The sequence below is a fragment of the Anopheles gambiae genome, chromosome 2, assembly GCF_943734735.2.
Source record: "Anopheles gambiae chromosome 2, idAnoGambNW_F1_1, whole genome shotgun sequence".
NCBI classification, from domain to species: domain Eukaryota; kingdom Metazoa; phylum Arthropoda; class Insecta; order Diptera; family Culicidae; genus Anopheles; species Anopheles gambiae.
The window spans coordinates 15,254,389-15,278,147 of NC_064601.1; the positions used below are offsets into that span (position 1 = coordinate 15,254,389).

The following is a 23,759-nucleotide window of genomic DNA, read 5'->3' on the forward strand; positions in this document are numbered from 1 at the left end:
GCACGTTCTCTCCTTTTCTCTCTTTCTCTCTCTCTCTCTCTCTGCAATCGCTGTTGTTGTTGAAACTCTACCAAAGGGATTGAAAACGATTACCACCGGAATGGAAGATTGACGGCGGCTTTGCTGGCGGCTCATCGCCCATCGGGTCCGTCTCCGGGCTTCGGAGGCTTTGATAAAGATCCTTCTCCGAAACCCTGTTTACAACTGGCCGTTACCAACGGTTTAGCCGATCTGTACAGTCCCGCCAGCAAGCCCCGCTCAGGCCCCGCTCGCCAAACAAGGCCGCACAATTTACGCCACGGTCCCGAGCGCGTGTGAGCTATGTCTCCCTAGCGGAGGTTTAAATTCTTTATCCGTTTTCCCGGGGTTTTCACGCGCGAAAAAAAAAGCCCCTTCACGTGGGCCCGGGTGAGAAATCCGTCCCGTTGGCACCCGAAAAATGAAGTCCTTTGTAATTATGAGGGTGTTCACAAACACACCGGCCACTCGGGCTGCATCGGGGGAAAGGGCCCTCGCTAGGGAGCCTTCCCGTTTTCCATCCCATGGATCATTCTCAGCATTTTCCCTCCTTTGAAGCGACCCAAACATTCTTCATCCGCTATCACACTGATTACGCTATCTGGAAACTGTCCTTTCTTTTACCACGGGGTTTTATTTTTCGTTCTATTATTATTTTGCTGTAATGAAAACACCAAGTTTTGTTGTATCCGCCCTTCCGAACCTTCATCTTTCGAACCATCGAAGGAAGTGCTTTGTGTGTGTGTGTGTGTGTGTGTTTGTGTGTGCTTTTCTTGTTCGTGGTGGGAAAATACAGATATTTTACACACAAAAAAAATCGGTATCACAAGACGAACATTCCGTCCTTTCGCACGCTTTCAAGGCTACGACAGGGCATGGACAAATTATTCCCAGATGGGATCGAGAGCAATGGAACGAGAGCTTTCGCGCACCGCACCGAATGTTCATAATTTATTCATTAACTTTTGTTTCTATTCCGCAGCAAGCGGTTTGGATATCGAGGATTTTAAAACAGTCCCTTAATGTGCCCAAACCCAAAGCAGCAACAACAAAAAAATGGGCCCTCTTTTTGATGGTTGTGCCGCAGGTGATGAAGCTATTTGCGACTATCCGGATGTGGTTTTAATTTCATGTTTTATCCGGGTTGAGTATAATGGCGTTTGTTGTTTCTTGTTGAATTGAAAACGTTGATACTAAAATGGAAATGTTTTCATTACTGCTATAACTTTTGCTTTTCTATTTAATCTGGTAGTTTTTGTGAATAACAGCCGACAAAGAGCTTGCGGTTTTATTTATTAATTTAAGTCAATTTTTAGGCTAATTGGAAAACTAACTAATCCGATTGGTGCACGCTGCTCGACAGTTAAAACCACTTTAATAATCAATAATACAATACAAAGTAGTCACTCATCAGCTGTCGTAACCTTAAGTATTAATTGTTTCACATCTTTCATCTTCATCTTGTCATGGGCGCACTGTACCAAGGATCCCCATTGATAGGATGATTTCAATCAAATATTAGTTTATCCACCAAAGCCATTTTTCATCACTGTACAGCGCAACCGTTCAATCAAAACAGTCAATAAAACAAATTCCGCATGTGGTTTAACCCCTTTCGCTGGCGCTTTACATTCCCGTTTACGGCACCATCACCATGCCACACCATCACCAAACCCTCCCCCTCTCGCTCGGCCACGGTTCCGCCAAACGCCGGAAGATAATTTATCAGCCAGCCCAATGACAATTTCGGTCATACGTCTTCATCAGCTCCGAGCAACTGCAAATGATGCGTCGTCCTATTTCGGTCACCCCTCTCGTGGGAGGTTGTCCCCGGGATGGTTCAGCACTACTAGCATTTCCTATCCATATTGCGCACACACACACACAAATACACACACCCCATCGGTGCTAACCGTACCTTTCGGCCGACGACAGTGCCTTCTGTCAATCACGTCAAAGCCCTTCATTTTTCATCATCCTTCGTTGATCTCCAATTTCCATGCCGTACCACGTTACGTGTGGGGAAAAACTCTTCGTCCGGTACAGGCGAAGAGTGACAAAGGGAAGGGAGCAGAGCTTCCAATTTTCACCGTCTGCCCATTATTTTGCTCATCGTTTTTACCCAACGAGCGCACGGGGCCATCGGGTTTGATATTCGATTTTCGGTTCCGATACTGGTGCTGTGTTTCTCCAGCCGACTCGTGGCTCCGTGAGCATAAGGCAGCAAGAGTGAAAACTTTTGATCCTTTCCAAGATAAGGCAGTGGGGTGGGGAATCACATTCTTCTTGTCCGTGGGTTTTGTTTTTTTTTTGCTCTGTTGTTTCTTTCTCCTTTTGCTTTCCTGCATTCTGTTCCATATTTGGGTTTTTTGGTGTATAATTTTTGCACAAAAATCGATTACGGAGCAGGATTGGAACGGTTTCGTCACTGGCTCGTCAGCTCATTTTAACTGGAGCATATTTTCTCATTTCCATACCTCTTTTTTTGCAGGACTACGGAACACTGCTGTGCTGGGGACGGAACGAAATTGGCGCCCAAACGGAACCTTGTTTGTTCAATCTCATACCGGCAGGTGAGTTTTCTTCGTGTAAAGCTGGGGCATCGGTTTGATGATGAATCGCATGATTTGTTCTTTCATTTGTTTTTTGTCTGCACTGCTTTGATCGCTTTCTTTTCCTATAAAGTTACTTTATTTATATAAAGTTTTCCCACCATACTTCAATAAATAAGTGTACAAATAGTGATTCTTCTATGATTTCTATTTTATTGAATTATTATTATTAATTAAGTAAAGATAGAATTACCCAAAGCAAATCGCCAAATCCTTCAACTGTACCAATTTTTACGAATATCAAACAGCGAACAGCAAATAAACTTAGCCACGTTGTAACCTATAGAGAGCATGCAGTAAACAGTCACTTTGCCGCTGCCAATTTGCAGCGCTTTGCCATTCATAACGTTCCAGCTTGGTTTTTTTTTCTCTCCCTCCAACAACACCATTATTAATTTCAATTTTCTTACCACACCCACCGACCCACGCACAGGAAAACCGGACCCACTGTCGAACTGCACGATACTGAATCAGACGTTTGACATGCTGCAGATTGAGTGCCTGGAGGGCTACGACGGTGGGCTGCCGCAGGTCTTCCAGATCGAGCTGTACGTGATCGGAAGCCGGCAGCAAATGACTTCGATTAAATCAACGTGAGTACCATGGCTAAATAGCAGCGAGGTTGAGCGCTTAAAGTAACAATAAGGGCACGTTCCCCCTCCAGACATCAAAACCACCAAGGCATACCGGCACCGGGGGACGGCCGGGCGGGGTGGGGTGTACTGGCCGCGCCTGCTCGTCGCCATGCTAAATGGCACACTTTGCGGCACAGTTTTGCATTCCATTCAATATTCCCCCAACGGAGGATCACCATTAGTTCGTGCTCCTGCTCTCCCTGTCTCGTTCTCTCCATTTTCTCGTCGAAATAGGGAAATGATGACTTACCACAGCTGCAACCAGCGTTCAATTGCTTACTATTTTCGATGGCAATCCGGTAGCGCAAAATGGCAGTCTTGCGATATTCCCTCCTTTCAGCCTCCGCGAACGGTTTCGATTGTGATTTGTAGGGTTGTGGAGTGAACCAATTAAAATTAATTGATGCCGCTGGAAAAGTGGCGGCGAGGGAGGGCGCAAGCATCGCGAAGCGAAAATCCGAGACGAAACACAGTCCAGAAACTCCGGGCAGCTCGGGGGGAGGGCCGTGCAGCCGGCTACAACAGTGAGGCAATTAAAATTTATTAGCATCGATTTGGGATTAGCATTACTTTGCGATCGTTGGCGTGCGCGCTGGCAGAGAGTAAGCGATACGGGTGCAGCGCGTTAAGTTGATTGTATATGGATTTTTTTTTATATTAATGATCCAGCATAATGCCTTACGACAGCTTTCAGCTCTGCAAGCGGTGGCGATAAATATCCTTTGGCCGTAGCATTTTCAGCTGAGCCTTCAATAGCCATTGCGAATGTGCTAATGGTATGGTGCTCGTCTTGTGGGTGTCTTGTATAACCCTTTCTTGGATAGACGGATCGTCTACAGTACGGACAAACCGGTAACATCGTTTGCAAAACAGGCGCAACACCGTAATGATTTAATTAATGTTCATTCGCGATCTGGTTGCTCATTAATTTCCAGAAGTATGGAGAAAGCTAAATTTTGATAGATTTCGGCATAAAAGCTCTTTCATTTAATGATCATGGCAAAAGGCTAACAAACTAGACAGCTAATTTGATTATTTTTGAGAAGAGACCTATACGTAACGCTAAGATCCAATTTTAATGTAAAAAGTATTTTGTTACGATGTACAAAACAGAGTAAAACCAAGAGTAGTGAATTTATCTCTTAAAGTAGATAAGTTATTCCATAAACGTTTTGTATGTTTGCTGGGTTTATATTTATGATTATTTTTATTCCAAGTATTTCGGGCTGAGTGGTTCGGTTTAACATGCGTATAACATGCCCAGCCCACCGGAACCGGCCGTACAGCTTAACTAGCTCTTCGTAGTAGCTGCTCTTGCAAAAGGATTTCGTCAGATTTGGACACTGTCGATGTCTCTGGGGCTCGTCTATTGGTACGAGTATTGGTACTATAAAAGTGAGATATAGTCTCACTTTCCTCTATCGCGGCAGGATATTTGGGATGAACTGCTTCCCTCGGCTATAGAAACTATGATGAGTTGTATTAAAATTCACTCGCACCAATACCAATACCGAAAAGTTTTAGAATTTTAGTTAAAATTATCAAAACTATTTTCGGTATTTTCAACCAACTATATGTAGATCGGCTAACAACCATTATTGAATAAACTTAAGCATCACATTGAGCTATGGTTCCACTTATCTCTCTTTGTTAGCCGATCTGAAGGTAATGACCCGAGCAGTGGAAGAATGTTAGGGTGACTACGCCATGCACCAGATGTAACAAGAGGTCAAGAGGTCAATAATTGCATAAGTTCTTGGATTGTCTGGGTTGTAGACCATCTATAAGGAGTTAATAATACTGGCGAAAACACCTCCAAGTCGTAGTCAAGTGCAACTCAATGTTTCTACCCTATAAAAATAAGCGAACGGCCACAGCTAATCCAGGATCTTCTGCCTAGCCCCTTTACTTTGCTCTATGTTAAGTCATCACAAGTCCGCAGCGTTCGATACATGTTTCTGATTCTTTCGAGCGAAGGTGACAAATAACTGTGTTCCAACCACTACGCTCAATAGCGCTTATCACAAGGTAACATTTTAGTTCTAATTGTTTACCAAGCTACTCTTCCACTTCTCGTGCAATTTTCCACTTTACGCTTCGTTTCACCAAAATTTCTAACTTTCACCAAAAACTCAGCCTAATTGAAAGCTTACTTTTTAATCGTTTTTCATCCGGCTGGCGCGAAATGTCTGAATTTTAAGAACGTCCGCCCGGAGGCAAACGCCACCAGTGAAGGTAACGCCTTCACTGTGCGCCTGCTCCAGCGCGGCAGTGGAGCGGTGCGAATTTGGCGCTTCAAATTGGGAAGAATTTTAAAATTTAGTCTCCCTGCCACGACCTGCCGGACCGAGGAGTGCCAAGGAGTTAATTAAAAAGTTCCACATTTTCTGCGATGATGAAAATGTTGCGCGTCTCCTTCTTCTTCTACTTGCGTGCGTTCGGTTGCGCTCTTGCACCTTGCCAACTCCCGTCGACGGACGCGTAAGACGCGCAAATAAGCTTAGGAACCGAGAAAGATGTAAATAATTCTTACACAACATCCTAGCCCGATGCCACAGCGCTCCGGTGTGGTAAGCGCGTGCGGAACAACCACCGACGAGGAGGCGAAGGAAATGCACGAAAGCTAATTAACATAGAACTTGGCCATTTCCGGTCCCTTTGCGATTCGCGTCCACTGCAGACGCTAATGGATGCACGCATTTTCACCCACTCGATGCTAATTAGGGTCGAGGGAATGTCGGGTCAATTTGCGGGAAAGGGCGAGAAGCGAAAGATGAACAACGGAAGTCAATAAAAACGGCGTAGCGAAAGGACGGACACACAGGTCGATGGGGATAGCGAGGAAAAAAAGCGTTAAAAATTAACCCCAGTCCCGTCCGCTGCCTGGGCAGCTAAATCGGCAGCCTAGTCGGGGCAGTACGATAAAGTTGTCCCACGCGACTCTTCCATCGGCGAGTGTTGTTTGTCCGCCAGGCGCTTGACACGCGAAGCGAGGTCATCAACTTTTTTTCTCTCTCTCTCTCCATCCATTTCACTGCCGTATTTCTTTAAACGTTTGCGCGCGTGCATTGCGTCGCACCAGCGTGGCAGTGTGGGAAATTGACACGACCCATGAAATCGGTTTCCGGTGCAATTAGCCGGAACAATGGCGAACGGTTCGGTTCGGTCGGATGATGCCGGTTCGCATCGAACCCGGCGGTAATTATCGGCACTGCAGCTGAAGCGCGCATTTCATTAAGTGAATTCTGCATCCGCAGTAGGCGGCCTTTTTTGATTGGCTCCGGGTGCTCGGGGCTGCTGACTTCGGTGATGAATAGGATCGGGTTGCTTTGGTGCTTGATGGTGCTTTTCATGCGAACCGGTGCCGCTGCAGTTGAATCAATGAGGTCGCGGAATGGGATAAACTGTTGGTGTGCGTTTAATATTGATTATTGATTCCAACTCAAATGCATCAACAAAAGGGCAAACAATCAGTTGTCCATGAAAATGTATTATATTGATTATTTAAATATTACTAATATCGTGTCATTTTCCTTCTCGTTCCCAATCTACTGCAGCTCGCCTGCGTTCGATCTGAAAGGGCTCGAGCCGGGCGTAGGGTACAACATCATACTCACTGCCAAAAATTCGAAAGGTTCGAGCGATCCCACCTATCTGCAGGCGTTCACGTTAAAGAATCCCGAGAAGCAAACCGGTAAGCAACGGCTCATTTGGGTCCACTTTTAAACTTGGTCCCCACCTTACAGTATGGTCTCCGTTCCACAGATTTGTCGCTCGTCTACCCACCGGCACTGCTGCAGATCAAACCGTTCATCGGCACGCTGCTCGGAGTGGTTGCCGCCATCATCTCGATCGCCTCGATCATCGTGTGCGTGACGCGTCTCCGCGGGTCGGCTGGCCGGGATCGGGACTGCGGTAGCAACATGTCAACGAACGACGCGTCCGGCATTAGCCAATCGATCCCGGATGCTGATCTGGCCCGGGAACAGTGCAACGGTAGCATCGACAGCATCGAGAAGAACCCGGACATCATTCCCCAAGGTACGGGTACGGGCAAGATCCCCGAGTCGTGCGTGGATTTTGTTTTGGTTTCCGTGTTTTTTTTGCCATAAGTTTCAGTCTCTCTAATTTTGCAGCAAAACTACTGCACCTGCTGAAAGAAGACGAGAAAGCGTTCGAGTGGCTGAACAATGCGGCCCACCCACGGCTTTACGCTACGGCCGCAATGGCGGAACAGCAGAGCGGTGGTTTGCTGCCACCGAGTGCAGCCGCCGCTACCTACGATACGCGCGCGTTCTACGCCCTTGCCAGGGACGCCCAGCAGCAGCAGCAGCAGCAACAGCAGCAGCAACAGAACTGCATGCAACAGAACGTCTACCCGGTGGCATCGTCCGACGGTCAGAGCTATATCCCGATGCACGGTACCATCATTTCGACGCCCATCGTCGGTGGATATGGAAGCGATGGTCACAAGGTAAGGTCTGTCCGACCCCCCTTTCGGACCAAAACCTAGCTTGTCAAACATTGCAAAAAGGGAACTGCTTGAGTGTGAGTTTATTTATTTTTCTCCCCTCTTTTTCCCCCACTATTAACACCACTTGCAGCACGATTTGACCTATGCCGATCTTTCGATAAGTGGAGGCGGTGGTGGTGCTGGAGGAATGCCAAAGCTCAATCCCGGCCAGCCGCAGATGTACGTCAGTGCTACCCTCGGCCGTCCACGGCAGTCCGACATCAAGCGGTCCGAGCCAACGATCTACGCCCAGGTAAGTCTCCCGTGGGGCCCAAATCGAGGCAATTTGGGCAACGCTGGAATTGAGCCATTCGCATACCGCTGAGTGTGCCCGGTTGGGATGGGCCACCGTGGTGCGGTGGAGAAGTAGGTGGCATTGACTTTGGCACTGAGAAGAGACACCGGACAGCAATCAGCTCTGGGCGAAGCTAAGTGAAAGCTGGACGATGGAATTGATTTTGTGACTGTGAATGGAGGATGGGCTTGGTATTCACCGAATTGGAGTCCAAATTTCGTTGTTACCGATACAGCAGTACGCTGTGGGTGCGTTTTGTTCTCGGTACGCACTGGCGCCCAAATGTATGCAAATGTTCATACGTAGAACGCATGAAATGGGGAAAACTTAGGTCGATTTCTACAGAAGAATTGTTACTGAAATGTTACTTGTTTACGTTAGCAGTTTTTTCTAGAAAAATACAGTGCTTGTCAGATGCTTCTTCTTAATAGAAACCTATTTCATGTTATTTCAACTCAGTTTGGATGTACGTATTGTAAGCTACATTGTTTTATGTGAAAGATTCCACGAAAAATTGCTCCAAACACTGTCGCCTTGTGCCCACCGCTGTTAGATCACAGCGCCATCCAATGGGACCGAACTTTTTATCCCTCTTGGCACACAAAACGGACACGATCATTAGCGTAACAACGCCCAAACCCAATAGCATTTCAGTGCCGGAGTGCGCCTTTACATTAGGCCACCGTTCGCTCAATCGTTTCACATCTGATTGGACAAATTTCTCATTAGCGACCAAACAATGCCATCCCCGGCGGAACCGCCGCACCGTTGCTATCGTCGAACGTCCAGCCGCTTGACTTCAGTCAAGCCTGGGACTGGGTCCCGCTCGAACACGGCGGCAACGTCTCGGGGGAGTTGCACGCGCTAAAGCCCTGCAAAAGCCGTGTTGACCGGAAGAATAGCTTGCAAATTCAAATCATGACTTTGACCGCTTTCCCACGCCCTTTCGCAACTTCCTCACGCGGTCCCGTCTTACCTTCCCGGACATTCCTTTACCATCAAGAGAAGACCGAAACGATGACGTTAGTGGTGAGTGGGTGGTAAGCGCACGGGAAGTCCCCGTGGGGTAGACGGGGACAGTTTTCGGGATTCGAACCGCCCCCAGCACGGTACGCAATGCACAGTGTGCCCCACCTTCCAGGGAGAACGTTGGCCGAAAATGTTGGCCCCATACTTTGCATAGCTTACGCTGGCGAGTTGCACACGATCCCGCTGGTATTTGTGCGTTCCGGGTTCGCGTGCTAGCAGGCCTGCTAGCGGATGCTGCCCGAGCATAAATTCATTGCATTGCCAGGCACATTATTATTTTGTCCCGACCGTCCCAGCACCAAACGGGTCGCTTCCGTGGTACTTTGTTGCTGTCCACCATTCACGCGGAAACACGCGGCTGGTGCCCTGCTGCGACCTTTGCGCTGACCCGTTTGGCCGAATTTCTGTCGGCTGGTTTTCATATTTTCCCCCATCAGTGACCAGGTGGCCAGGTGACACTCGACATTCCGGCCACTTCCGGCCACCGGCTGCGCTAGCGTGCGTTTGACTGCGAACCCGACTGCGTAGCTACGTCCTTGCGCTTTTGCCATCGTGCATACTATCGGTGGGTGCCATCAGGTGGGTAAGCGAAAAGTTTTTAATGAAATATTTAAAATTTCATCAACAAATCCTTGCGCGAGCTTGCATCCGTGCGCGATCTCGGCGTCACTGCTGTGTCAGGTAAGGTTGGGCTTGGGCAGCAAACAATAGAGCTGGCAGAGATGCTGAACGTACTGAAAGGCTAGCAAGGGCTGCACGCTAAGCAAAGAATATTAATGGCCAGAAAGTAGAAAGTTCGATGCACGGTGCCCGAAACGATCGCTAATTGCATATGCGATCGTAACTGCTGATGTGGAAGTTTCACCCTCGCTGTGGCCAAAATCCGATATGTTGACGAAAGGCACAGTTAGTTTAGTGCTAAGTGCTTCGTGCATCGAAAGTGAGCCCGGTTTAGCATGAGCAACTAATGCCCAGCGTTCATAATTGGGTTAATAAACAAAAGTCAATTTGTGGGCTACCGTTCGGGGTCTGTTTTAAGTCAATGCTGATGAAAAGTCCAACCAATTAGTGCAACGAAGGACTGTAATAATTCAATTTCACAATCATATGGTGGAAATTGCTTGCTGTAAGCGGTCTGTTTCTTCGCTATTCAGCGAATGCTTCATTATGACGTATTTGTTACAGACTAAACTGAAGAATATCGTTGATGATTTCATTACCAAAATTCCACTCTGATGAAAGGCAGCGAAAATCCACAAGTCAATGTAATGAATAATTGCACCTGTTTAACGGGCAAATAATATCATCCCTTTACACATAATCAAAGATCAATTCTTTAGCGCCAACTTTCAAAGCTACAATTCGCGGAAAAATCACTTGCAACCTTTTCCCATGCAAAACATTTAATTACACATTTATGATCCATTAGTTTGTGCATAATTTGGACCGGCAGATATTATGCCCATAAATCCCATCCCAATTTGGTAGCCACAATGCTGAAACAACGCGCTTGCTTGCTGCATTAAATCCTTCAATGCTACCTGCTACCGGACCTACCGCTCCCCGATACCCATCGGGTGTAAATGTTCATTTGCAAATCATTTACAACTGAACGAGCGATAAATCTAATCCTGGCGGCAAAACATCCCCTCTAACCCTTCCGTTCTGCATACAATTGCATGTGCGCTGGCCTGCAGTGCAAAGTGTGGATTAGTGAGAAACTTGTATCCTACCTGGCACGAGTTTCCCTCCATTCCCTTTACCACCCCAGGGGGGGGGGGGGGATGTAGGGTGGTTAGCAAAAACTGCGGACGTAGTTAATCTTTTGCAAACGGGTCCGCGAAACAGGGACACAGAGCTATGCTGCGAATGCAAATTACGCCAATCCCCCATTGCAACAGCGCGGGCTCGCGTGTGTGTGCGGGTGGCAGAGTGGAGGATTATGCATTACGGTTGCCGAATTGCAGCAATACAATATTTATGGGGCGGCACACTGTTTCAAATTTTCTGTGATCGGGAGGAAAAAAGGAGAACAAATTTGCTTCTGAGCTCATGCATTTAAACCAGCGGTGAATACAAACGGGAATGAACTGAAAGGCTTAAATAAACATCTAATTCTATTCTCTCTCTCTCTCTCTCTCTCTCTCTCTCTCTCTCTCTCTCTCTCTCGCCCTCTCTCTCTCTCTCTTTCGCTCTCTCCCCTTAACTATGTATTAAATTCAATGTCGATACCGTAATTCGCCCTCACCGCCACGCTCGAAACAGATCGATTTGGCGCACCATCCGGGCGTACACTCGACCAACCTGGTCTACACGAATGCACCCCGCCACTCGATACCGATCTCCCATGCCACCGGACTTCCGGTCAGTGGGGCACACCTGCTGCAGCAGCAGCAGCAGCACACGGTGCCGGTGCAGTCACCACTTCAAAGGGCGCCCGATTCCGGCCAACCGTCGCTGACGGAGCGCTACCCACCACCGCCCCTGTTCGGAGGTTCGCTTCCGGTGAGCGGCCAGCAGCACTGTGCCAACGAACCGGTAAGTTAATTTTCCTCTTTCAATTCCCCCGTTGAAGCAGCGAAACATTCCAATTGGAATTTGATGCGTGGCGAACAAAGTAAACGATTTAAGGTGGAAATTGATCGGCTGCTTGTAGTCTGAACGCTGCTGTGGCCGGCACTGGAGCAGTGGAATGCGCTGAACGAGCTGTTTGGTTGGTTTCAATTACACTTTAGTTTATTTTTTTTAGTGAAATTTCCTTTCAAGTATGACTTGTTTTTTTATAATGATAAACAGTTTCTTTTGTTATTGGCTATTTAGGAAGGGAGACGCTAACGATTGAACTATTAAAAACCATGAGCTAGCACTATCCCCGACCTTCACGATGGTAAATTATTTTCAAACCGTTCTCCCATTGATACCAGCGTTCGTTTGTGGAATTGTCATAATGATCCATTACTAGAAGCTGCTTATGCAATATTAATTCTCCTTTGTACTGCTACCAAACGCTATCATCCGCGTCCATTTGCACGCTTCTGTCTCTCTCTCTTTGACCTCAAAAATCCTAAAAAGCTATTTTTCATTTTTCAACACATTTAGCAAATCATGAAACACACCAAACCAATCAACCCCAAAGCCAAAACCCCATTAGAGAGTGATAAATTGGAACCGCATCTTATCTCGGCCAGCCGAAGCAAAGCCGAAATGGGAAATGTATCTGAAACTACTTTTTAAAGTAATGGGTGAAACTGATTAGAATCGAATTCCAAAAAAACCGCCCGAGCGGTGGAATTGGGATGCTTCATCCTGTGTGAACTTCTTCCAACTCGATCCAATTCCTCGGCTGTTTTGGGTTGGCCGATAATTCAGCGAGACTCTTGTTTTCATTCCCCTAATGGACATCACCGAGCGAATCCGGCTTATTGGTTCGATTACGAGCTGGCAGGAGGAACCGTGAAATCGGGAAAGGGGCCCTTTTCCTGTCCCTTCCCCTGTGAACGTATCGCTCGGGCTCGGATAAAAATGAGCTCATTCGCCCGATAATGAACGAAGGTCTTGATTTGTGCGCTGTGCGCAGGAGGGCATGTTTCGGGTGTGATGGGCGTCCCTCCGGTCAACTCCTTCCCCCTTGATCCCGCTTGCCAGTGTGACCCGACAGTCGACTGTTGCTTTAAATTGATTGATCTACGGACTTTGGCTTTTCCATTTCACATTCGGCATTCCCGCATTCCGTTCGGTGGGCGCTTCTAACAGCCAGCGAGAGAGAGAGAGAAAGAGAGCGATGAGACTGTTACTCAACCGGCAACTACTCCCAGCGTTCCGAGCCGTGAAACAGTGATGCCTCAAACACCCGTCGGGTGTCACATCGGTTGATCTTCGGCAAAAAGGTTCGCCTTTGTGTCGACAGTTTCCACAAAAGCGCCCATTCCCAGCCTCCCATGTCGGAAAACCCGCACCATTATCACAAATGGATATCTCGAGCCGGTGGCGTACCGGGGGCTGCGCCTCGTGGAACTCGAGATGCCGGTTAACGGGGTCACACACACACACACACACACACACACACACACACACACAAACAACATCTCTCCAAAACCAAGTGTCCCAACCAATGTCAAACACAGGGCCACAGTTAAGTGTTACCACAAAAAGCAGAAGTAAATTGACAATCATCAGCCAGCGCTGAACGGGAGGGCCGTAGAAAAGGGGGAGGTGGAAAACGAATCGATTGCGGACGGATGGCGAATGATTTATATATATTCCTTTGTAGATGGTGTGTGTGTCTGTGTGAATCGGTTTGTTTGCTTTTTATTTAAGCTGTCTTTCGATGATGGAAGAGTCCTTTGGCTAATGGGATTTCCCTGGTGGGATGTGGGACGCCCGCGCTACCCGCTCTCCAATCGATCGAACGACAGGCGACATCGATTGAACCTAGACCAAGCGCGCTGGAACACGCTCCATTCAACTTCCCTCACAAAACAGAGAGGGCTCTCAGGCCATTTCAGTGTGTGTGTGTGTGTGTGTGTGTGTGTGTGTGTGTGTGTGTGTGTGTGTGTGTGTGTGTGTGTGTGTGTGTGAGTGCGTGTTTTTTACGGCTCTTAATTGAACCTTTTTTGAGGCTGGCCCAACAGGACTCAGTTTTTCAGTGCAGGCGCGCGCTGTTTGCTTCCCGCTAGTACGTCATTTACTACAGACCAGCGAAGCTATTAGCCGTTTTTACGTTGTTTTAGATAAGGAGCTTTGGAGTGCTGCAGTAATTGGAATCGAGTGGACAGTTTGATCTCATTACGTGTCGCAAGAAAGGGAGCTATGAATACCGTATTCACCGGCAAGAAGAAAATCCCATTATCAATGTCATCCCGTCATCTTTTACAGTCATTTTAAGCGAAGCTGATGGGTGCTGAAACCTTGCTCAATATGGTTGATTGCTCGCGTGTTCTATTTAACTCCGTTCAGGATACAATTTTAAATGTTTACACACCTTTAATCGCTAAAATACTTAAAATATCAAATGACATTTTCATTTTTGTCGTTCATCATTTACTTTAATTTTCAAAATATTAGTTCTATTTTGTGTTTTCTTTCGCTTTTTGTTTTCTTCTTCTCTTCAGTTCTTTACCATTCCACCACCACCACCGTCTCCGCCACCGCTGCCACCGCCGCCACCACCCATTCCACCGCCCAAACCTACGGCGGCCGGCACATCCAAACCATCGCTGAACATGGCACAGTACAGCCAGCGGCGTACTTTACAATCGTTTTTCGATGCCAGCCCACCGAACGTCACCGAACAGACCTGTCTGATCGCTTCCGAATAATGTTTCACTCTTCATCGCTGCACGCAAACTGTTCCGCTCTTAATGATGAAAAACAAACCTTCACCTTTACCCACCCCACACAGCCCAGCTTACTTCAAACGGTTCCTGAGCTGCCACACAGCGCGATCGGTGGTGCGTCCAATGGTGGAAACCATCCGGCGCAGGATCTACCCACCGGTGGGCTGCCCACGATCGGCGAGGGTCGATTGCTCAACCACGCGACCCGTTTCTGATAGGAAGTGAAGCAGCTCCACCAAACGACTGCCCTCTAGAGTGGTCAATCGATGTCCGTGCCCGCACACAAACACTTATGGTATTCGTTTTCTCTTCGGTTGCCGGGAGCTGTAAACTGCCATCCTCGCTTAGGTCCCCGGGGTGGGATTTATGTTTCCAAATCCTTCCAATCTTTTGCTACACTTTTCTACTATCTAGTGAGAGAGCTCGTATGAGGTAGTTTATTTTACAGCATTAATTTTGTTTTATTGTTTAAAGCAACCAACAAACTAAAACAATTCCATCCTATTACCAGCCGGACAGAGGCAGAGCTGAAAAAAGAACGGGCGAAGAGTTTCACTTAATCTTGAGCGGTAAAACAAAATTGACCCACACTGATGCAACCGCAACTGATGCTCTGTACATATGAAACATATTCCATGAAGGATTTTTGTTTTTACTAACCTAAGCCACACCTCTCTTTCTATGCTGTAAAAAAGGTGAAAAAAGTATAACAAAGTATTTAGCAGTGTTTCGCCAACACCAAACGCCAACAGCAGCACAGGCTTCAAACAACCAAAGTCAACGGTGTAACAAATGGTGTAACGTAACGTGTAGTTTAAATAACACAGACTAATGTATCTGTTATAAGTTTCTGTTTGTCTATAATCATCAATTCTAAAAACCAAACGGTAATCCCTTAAAACCTAAACTAAAATTGATATTAACAACAACAGCCAGAAATGGGCAAACGAAATGGGACAAAACACTTTAAAACACACACAGTCAATACTAAACGTAACCATAACCTTAACACACACACACACTCCACTATACGGCAAACTAACTAAAAATCATCTTCTTCTAACTAAAGCAGAATAAAGCGATGCAGGTTCGTGTGTAGTAAAGGGTGAAGCGAGCGAACGGTTGCTCAATGGTAAACCACAAGTTACTGGTACGATGGAAGTATTATGAGACGAACAGGCAAATACAAGCATAAGAAAGTATGTGAGTGAGCAAATGTAGTTAACGATACAGAAAAATCAAATTAGCTAAAACATTGAAACAATGGGATCGCGTGTGTGTGAGTGTGTTTGGATGCCGATTAAAGTAAAACGCGATGAAGGCCGGCATGGTTGGAAATTAGTTTTTTTAGTAAAAAGGAAAATGTCAATACAAAAAAAAACACACACACACACATTCACAAACAAACACAAACAAAAGTACTTTCAAACGCTGGTACAACGGAGTGTCATGAGATCGGTGTACAATATTGTAATTACAGACATTTAATAATATGTTATAGGCCATTATCTCTTATGCAGCAGAATGTGTAATGTGATTTGCTGGTAAGGACGTAAAACCAAAAAGTATTACAATAAAGCTCGAAGCTCAAAACGAACGTAAATAAGGCTTGGGAGTAAGAGAACGATAGATAGAGAAAGAGGTAAAGGGACGGAGGAATGGAAGCAGGCGTAAAGCTGGTCGTACGATTTTAGCTAATTTTAGCACGAATGATTTCTCAACTCTTACCGAGAATGAGTTGTTCCGCCCGATATGCATGGATGGAGAGGAGCATAAGTTTTTTGCCTAGAATGATGTAGTTTAGCATGAATTGGATTGTTCGAAGAGCGAGCCGTATGGTTGACCTTGTATTGTATAGTAGAAGCCACACTGTCACAATGCGTGGGGTTTCGTAAAGTGGTTCTGTTTGTACATTAGATTTGATTCATACCTAACTAACATACTTAAAATGCAAGAAACTTCGAATGAACAAAAAACAAAAAACAAAAACAAACGATGCCAGTTTCTAACAAGCTAAGCTAAGAAGGTTAAAAAAGAAAGGACACTAACGAGCAGTAGTGAATACCAAACGGATGTGAAACTGTGTACGTAAACCGAAGGTGTGAAGCTACATGGAAGCAGCTCCGTGGCGGTAATTGTTAAATAGCCAAGTAAGTGGGACGCGACACAGCGACCGGGTGAATGTTCGGGTGCGGGGAATGGATCGTTTTGAAATAAATGAAAAAAAAAGCAGGGATTATTTAACTTACCTCTTTGAATGGTTCCGCTTTCTTTACTCACTGTTTGCATGCACCCTCTGCGACACATCCGAATGAGTGAAAGATTTTACGAGATCAAGCGTAATATTGTCAACGGTATTTCTGAATAACATTTTTACAGCAATTTATTACAACTATTTTTAAAATTTTTGGGTTTCCTCATTTACCATGCAAGCTTCAATATCCGATTGTTACGAAATTAAGCAAAGTTGAATCGAAATGCAGGTTCATACCTACCCTGAATGGCAAATAAAATTGTCGTTCTGCTTCGACAGGAACCAATTAGAAGGTTTTAGCTGGCGCACGGTCGTTTTAAGATTGGTTTCCTTCATTTTCATACATTTCCATTTCACTCCGTTAGCTTCAAAGGCAATCCGCCAACAACAGCTACTGTGGAATGTGCCCAACCCTTGTGCATGTAACGCGAGTACGATCAAATTAAAATAAAGAATGAAATCGGGCCAATACAGGGTCGCCAAATGCTGCCGCAGCTGTACTAACCGTACTTGTGCAGCGAATCAACCACGAAACGTGGAGTAACTACGGAAACGAGATGAAAGAAACATTTTTCATTTTGTTCGTCGTCGATCTAGCTGTTCCCGCTGCTTCTGCTGCTGATGCTCGTTCCCTGCAGTCGTTCAAACAAAACGGTACTGCACACGTCAACGACAAAAAAGGAACACTTATTCAAACGAATTCTGGACTTTGCATCTGATCCATCGCAGCAGCTCGGTGGAAACGTGCAGTTGAACAAAAAAAGAAAAAGAAAAAAAAGGAGAAAAATCGGAATTCCATACCGACAACCGACAACTCGACGAAGCGTTAAGAACCTCCACCTCCACGTCATACCTCCCCCGTGCACCCGAGGGGGGGGGGGGCAATGCAAATGCAAAAATGCATTCACCGATCCTTTGCCATCGCTCGCGCCCGCCATTTTCTGCTCTCACCCCTGCATTTGGGCCTTTCGACAGTTATTGCAAATTGGACTGAATGCAAAATTAATGGAACGCTTCATTGGCGCGGCAGCAAATCCTGGCGGCGGCAGCAGTGATCGGGTTCCACCCATAAGCCACCGGGGTTCCGTTCGTTCGTCCATCTTTCGACGTCCAAATGCAAATGTACAAAGAAAATTAACGATCCCGCAACTACTCGAGCAAAATCTCGATTCTCTCTATCGCAGTTAGACGGTTGGGAAAGAGTTTTGGTGACATTTTCTTGGTGAAAATTTAGTAATAAAAAAAACAATAGAACGGTCAGCCAAGTCAACGTACACGAGAGACATGAGGAAATTGATGTTTTTTTTTTCTTCTGTTTGTTTGGGTGCAACCATCACAACCTGTCGGAGTGTGACGAAAACCGGACCAGCCTGTCGGAGGGTGGTAGCTTTGGGGAAGGGGTGACAAATTTACATCGATCAGATTAATGCAACCGAAATGGGATGCCTTTTCCCTTCTCTGCATACACTCCAGCTCCGTCACGTTTGTCGCGACGTTTGCTCATTTATAATGGAGCGTTCATTATTTGCTAACGAAGTCGATTGAATAAAGTGATTTTTATTTCAATTTGGCAGCGCGCTACACTAAAGAGGAAGAGGGACGAAAAGGGATGGAAAATTGTTCCGTATTTGGTTTATGGAGCAAAAAGAGGTAGTAGTTTTTACACCCGATCCTTGAAATGTAAATGCATAGTTCTGAATATTAAACTTTGTATCATTTCATTGGTATGTTTTTTTTTTGTTTCAGATTCTATAGATTGAGTATGGAATTTACTACATCGTTTTGTTTCTTTTTTTAGGATGTGAAATGAAACGTTACATAGTAGAATTATTTATACCATAGAACAGTTAATGTTTTCAAAGATTTCGTCAAATTCATCAAGAAAAGTGCAAACGACCCTGCCAACTCTAAAATTCACAGGCTGTAGTGGTTATTTAATTAGTGCTTTTTTGTTTAATCGTGTTAAGTTATTAAGCTTAAAAATTTCTTTAACGTTAAAAAAGGTATAAAAAACCTTATTGAAACATTATTCCTGGCATGAAAGGAAAGTATGTTTTATTTTTTATTCCATTTATTCTTTGGTTTTCATTATAGAAAATTAAGTGTTTACTACAAATAATCATTTTTTTTCCTTACATAAAAGCACCTAAAATCCATTTCAACTGATACTTTCCATCATGTTCTGTTACAATATTCAGACAATAATAAAAGAGTAACACTCAATCAAACAATGAATATGTGCAATGCCTTGAACAAAGTTTGGATACAGTGCTGTTAATTTTAAGGCATAACATTATCTTTGTGCTGCATTAATTTAATTGTATTGTTAACAATGCCGAAGGGTACGTACACACATGGCTATAGCAATTTATGAAAAGTGCAGGAAGGAGGAAAAGGTAAGCTTTCTTCAAAACAAAATACGCCCTTCATTACATGTTGCGTCATACGCTTAAATCACAGTCAGCCAATATAAGCCTGATAACCGCTCTAACAAACCATTCCGGCGAACCATGGCTCAAAATGTGATTCTTATACACCGTAAATTACAATACACTTTTGGTGTACTACCGTGCGGAGGAAGGGTTTTTTCGCACGTTCTTACTCTCTGCACAGCAGCACATCCACCTACATATAAACCATTGCTTATCACATCGACACGTGGACGCACATCGTGAACGCATAAATTGTGTCGTAAATCGAAGGCTCTGTCCCAACCGCTCCCTTCCCATGTTAGGATTATCGGTCACCCATCCCTTCTCCACGCTTGTCCGGGCTGAGGTGCAGGCCTGTGTGCTGCAGAGAGTTCAGTACCGACGATGACCACCGGTTCAGTACCGGCCGTACTGGGCGAAAGGAAATAAAGCGGGCGCAAGGGCTTTGATGCTGTAAATCTTGCACCGTTCGTTAAGTTTCCCCCTTCGAGAGCGGGGGGTAGATGTTTCAAAAACGATTTTTATTGTACTAAAGCGGAAGTTCATTCATCTCGTCCCGCTAGTGGTGTGGGAGTTTTACTTCCCGTCTTACCAGAAAGGAGGGTAAGATCATCCTACACAGTGGGGCGTTTTTGTTGATATTGTTGGTTCGCCCGCTCCATTCATTCTTTTATCACACGTGTTTTCGATCGTTCTAGTACGGCTCGGGTTTAGTACAGCCTCGAAGTTTCCCCCTTGTGTTTCTGGTTGCTTTTGCTGGAAAATTGATGCCATTGTTTATGTCATCCCTTCACGCTACGTCCATGGTGTTCGAAGGTACACCTTGTCGTTCGTTCGGAACAGGAAAAGGAAGCGTACGTTTGGGTTCGTTCGTTAATTTTACTTATTCGCTTCTTTGCAGCATAATGGGAGTCATTTTTAATTTCCTTTGCTGTTGTTTTGGATCCGCTGTTCGACAGTGAAGCATCTCAATTACCGTATGGGTTTAAATCGAATTTTTCCCCTCACGATGCTAACAAACAAACGCACATAAGCTTTAGTGGAATTCATAGAAAGATATATTGTGATAGAATACTTTGAACTTTAAGTTGAACTAATAGTGATGGTAGTATGTATTAGTAGTAGTAGTAGTAGTAGTAGTAGTTGCTGTTGTTGTTGTTGTTGTTGGTTTTGTTGTTGTTATTGTTGCTCAAGAATAACACTATAGAAACAGTTAATTCAAAATATTTCCTTAGAACGAACTATTTAACTTTTCGTACAAAGTATATGGAAAGGATTTCATACGAAGATTTCGTCTTACGAGAGAGCTATTGAAAATGATAAAGCTCGTTATGCGAGGATTCACTGTATTATTTAGTATCCTAATCCTTAAAAAAAGTATTCTTTTTCTTCAAAAATCCATCAAAAACACCTAAAATTACATAAAACTGTATGCCAATGGTTTAGATCAAGTTGAATTTTTTACCACATTTCCAACGTGAAATACAATCAAAGGGGCCAAAAGAATATACAAGAGGCAGCAAAAAACGCAAATTCTGACACCCAACAAGCGTGTTAAAGCACCTTTTCACCCAACGCGGATCCTCCGTTCCACTGACCCGACACTGCACGCCGGGCCACGGTCACTCAGGTTGGCTCTCACACACAAACACCGTGTTAATAAATTTTCACAGTCGATAAATTATTCAGTACGGTTGTGAATTAAAATCTGCCCCTTGTCGTACCTTCCCCTGCTGGTGAGCATATTCTTCACGCTTTCAAACCTTTGCTGTGCTTCTCTCTCTCTTCTCGTGCTCCCGTTTAATGCGTACGCCTCGCTGTCTTCTCAAGTTGTGTGCCCTCTGCCCGATTATAAAGTTCCCATGCACTAAAACCCAACCCGTGGGTGTCGTGCGGAGTTTCGTTGCAAAAAAAAAAACAAGTACACATCAAACAAGCAAACAAAACCCGCACTCCCAGGGGTGAAAAACTCCCGTGCCATGCCAGGAGGGGTTCCGTTGCTGCAACGCTCAAACTACCATGTTTTACCCGAAACCCGTTCCCAATCGCAGCCGTGGAAGGTGATGAAAAAAGATTGCTTTTGTTTCTTCCCCCCCCCTTTCTAGCAGTGGTGGGAGCTGATGGTGGCGTGGTACGATTGTTTTGCTTTGTAAGAATTAGATTTACAACGGGACGGAACAAATCCCCTTTTCTCCGGAGCTGAAGAAATAAATACACACACACACACACACACACACATACATTCGCTCCCGCAACAACAAGCACACCATGCGCCACAACAATTCACATTCACCACCCTCCCCGAAAACAACAACCTGTGAAAACGGTGTAATGGAAAAGCGAACTGGGTGTGTGGATGTGTGTGTATGTTTATGTTTGGGCGTTGTTTGTGGGCTTTCTGAAAGGAGTCAGAAAAAAAGCGCACCGTTCAGCCGATTCTCGATCACCGGTGGAAGGGTTTTGCCGTTGTTTATGTGTGTACATTGGCAGTGGAAAAGGAAAGAAAGGAGACGGTTTTTCATTATGTCCTTGAGGCATATCCAGCATTTGTCCATTGTTTGCAACACAGGGCACAGCTATGGTCCCCCCCATGGAACCGCTGGGTGAAAGCGGCAATCTGAGGACGAACAAAAATCGTAAATTATTCGCATCTCACACATACACATACACAAAGGGACGTGCACAAACTGACCGTACGTACGTGTCGCATAAAGAATGCAGCCCGTAAACGGAGGGAAAAGGGCATCCAATTTAAAGCGCAGGATGTAGCTGTTGTACTTTTCCCCGGCACGGTGATGCCAAATCTGCAACGAATCACTATTGTTTGTGCCGGGGTTCACCTTTCCTTAGCCGGACGAGCCGTAATTAAGTTGTAATTGACTGTGGTACGTTTAATTACTGCTTTGTTTCGTATGTGCTTTTGCTCTGCAGTACCTTATTTGCAAGCTCATTTGTTCTTTCGTAAGCTGCTGGGACGGTGAGCTGAAAAGTGGGGTTTCTTAAGAAAATAACGTACATTGCATAAACATACTGTATCATTAGTCGATTGGAACGATCGAGCTATTTATTATTTTTTATCGAATGATCGAGTTTCTTTGCTTATATTAAAAGACTTCCTGGTAATTTGTAGTATATTTTGAGTTGAAATAATTTAATTTAACTTCCTCACGATTAAATTAGCAGTCCGCATACGGTCATTTGTTTAATGATCAAACATAAAATAATGATCTTTAAATAATCTGCATTCATTTTTATTTATTAACAAAGGCTTATCTTACGAAGAGCAATGTCAAAGGAACTCAACAAGCAATTAAGAGCGTTAGAAACAAACTTTTAGATATTATAGAGGATGATGTTTGATTAACTGATCATCATTTTCCTTTCTATCGCACAGAATCATTTTTTTCATTACATAGAGCATTGAAAAAGGCACCAATTGCAAAAGCAAAACAATATTCCATTCTCAAAGTCTTGCATCTCTTCCAAGTAAACAATCCAGACGCTTGTTTTTGGGGAAAGCTCATCCTACCTCGTGACGGTTTGCTTATAAACCTTCACTCCACGATCGCAAGTGGAAGGAAGTGGTCGATCTTTTCTGCGCAAGAGTAATGTGTGCATGTGTGTGTGAGTGTGTTTGCCTTCATAACCATGTGTAATCAAAAGTTGTGCAAAGTTCCGGGCAGGGTGTGTTTTTCGCTTTTATCCTATGACCCGCTCGCCCTTAAATCCCGGCTAGGGGAGTAATTTTCCTAAAGGGTTCACTTTGCGCTGAGCGTACACCAAACACCCGCCGTGCAGTGCAATTTGTACAAATATTCCAAAAAACCAAAGAGTGATGCACGTGGCCCGCGGGGGTGGTTCTGGTCACCCCGCAGGTCTGACTGTTGGCAATGGAGAACGAACCCACTGGAAGCGAAGGATGAAAAATGGATAACCACCGCAAAAACTCCACCGCAATGGCGGAAGTAGGCAGCATGGATGTGTAGCAACGTATGGGGTAGGCTAAAAGGGGAACCGAATGTTCGATTGTTTGCCGGAAGTGAAAAGGATGGACGAGTTAGAAGGCAGCAGCAAACGAAGCACACTAAAAAAACAATCATCCAACGCTGCTGCAGCTAAGCAGAGTTTCGGTGTGTTTGTGCAGTTTGTGTGTGTTTTTGTCGGCACCTTTGTCGACCAGCACTCTCGAAATGACCACCGGACACTAGTCTGGTTTTGTTCGGCAATGCCCTTCGCCCTCCATGCTCCTCCCGCTCGCTAACAACTTTGGTGACAAACACATTAAAAGTGCAAATTTACGATCGTATTTTTCCAGCCAGTTGACCATGCGCCGGCATGCCGCTCCACTCGGCGTCATCCACCCTCGGCGAAGGCGGCAAAATTTCAATGTGTGAACCACCACCACAACCTTTGACTGGGCGAGATTAAGAATTGTTTTCCATCGGCTAATGCACGGGACCATGGGACCATGGGCAGGGCGCAAAAAAGCGAAGGAGAAAAACAAACAGATCTTCCAGCCAAAGGCTAGAAGATACGCCACAGTGATGAATAGTGGTGCGGTGTCAATGGCTTAGCCGGCGAGGACAGGCAAAAACATGTTTGTCTGAGTTAAGAATATTCCGGGTCGGGTTGGGC

The 23,759-nt window shown here is 45.3% G+C and overlaps 1 protein-coding gene across 6 annotated transcripts in view; it reads left to right on the forward strand.

The window, feature by feature from the left end:
• LOC1281351 (nephrin) overlaps nucleotides 1–16,686 on the forward strand; it is a 135,427-nt gene extending 118,741 nt beyond the window's left edge. For 4 of the 6 annotated variants that reach the window (XM_061643712.1, XM_061643715.1, XM_061643713.1 and 1 more), the window contains exons 12-19: nucleotides 2,510–2,591; nucleotides 3,064–3,223; nucleotides 6,823–6,959; nucleotides 7,031–7,306; nucleotides 7,402–7,739; nucleotides 7,870–8,031; nucleotides 11,368–11,640; nucleotides 14,214–14,645. In XM_061643712.1, coding sequence (XP_061499696.1) covers nucleotides 2,510–2,591; nucleotides 3,064–3,223; nucleotides 6,823–6,959; nucleotides 7,031–7,306; nucleotides 7,402–7,739; nucleotides 7,870–8,031; nucleotides 11,368–11,640; nucleotides 14,214–14,420 — 1,635 coding nt within the window. In that variant the 3' untranslated portion in view covers nucleotides 14,421–14,645. Of the gene's footprint in view, nucleotides 1–2,509; nucleotides 2,592–3,063; nucleotides 3,224–6,822; nucleotides 6,960–7,030; nucleotides 7,307–7,401; nucleotides 7,740–7,869; nucleotides 8,032–11,367; nucleotides 11,641–14,213 lie in introns of all 6 variants that reach the window. The other 2 variants (XM_061643716.1, XM_061643717.1) reach the window with 2 other exon arrangements.
• The last annotated feature ends 7,073 nt before the right edge of the window (nucleotides 16,687–23,759 follow it).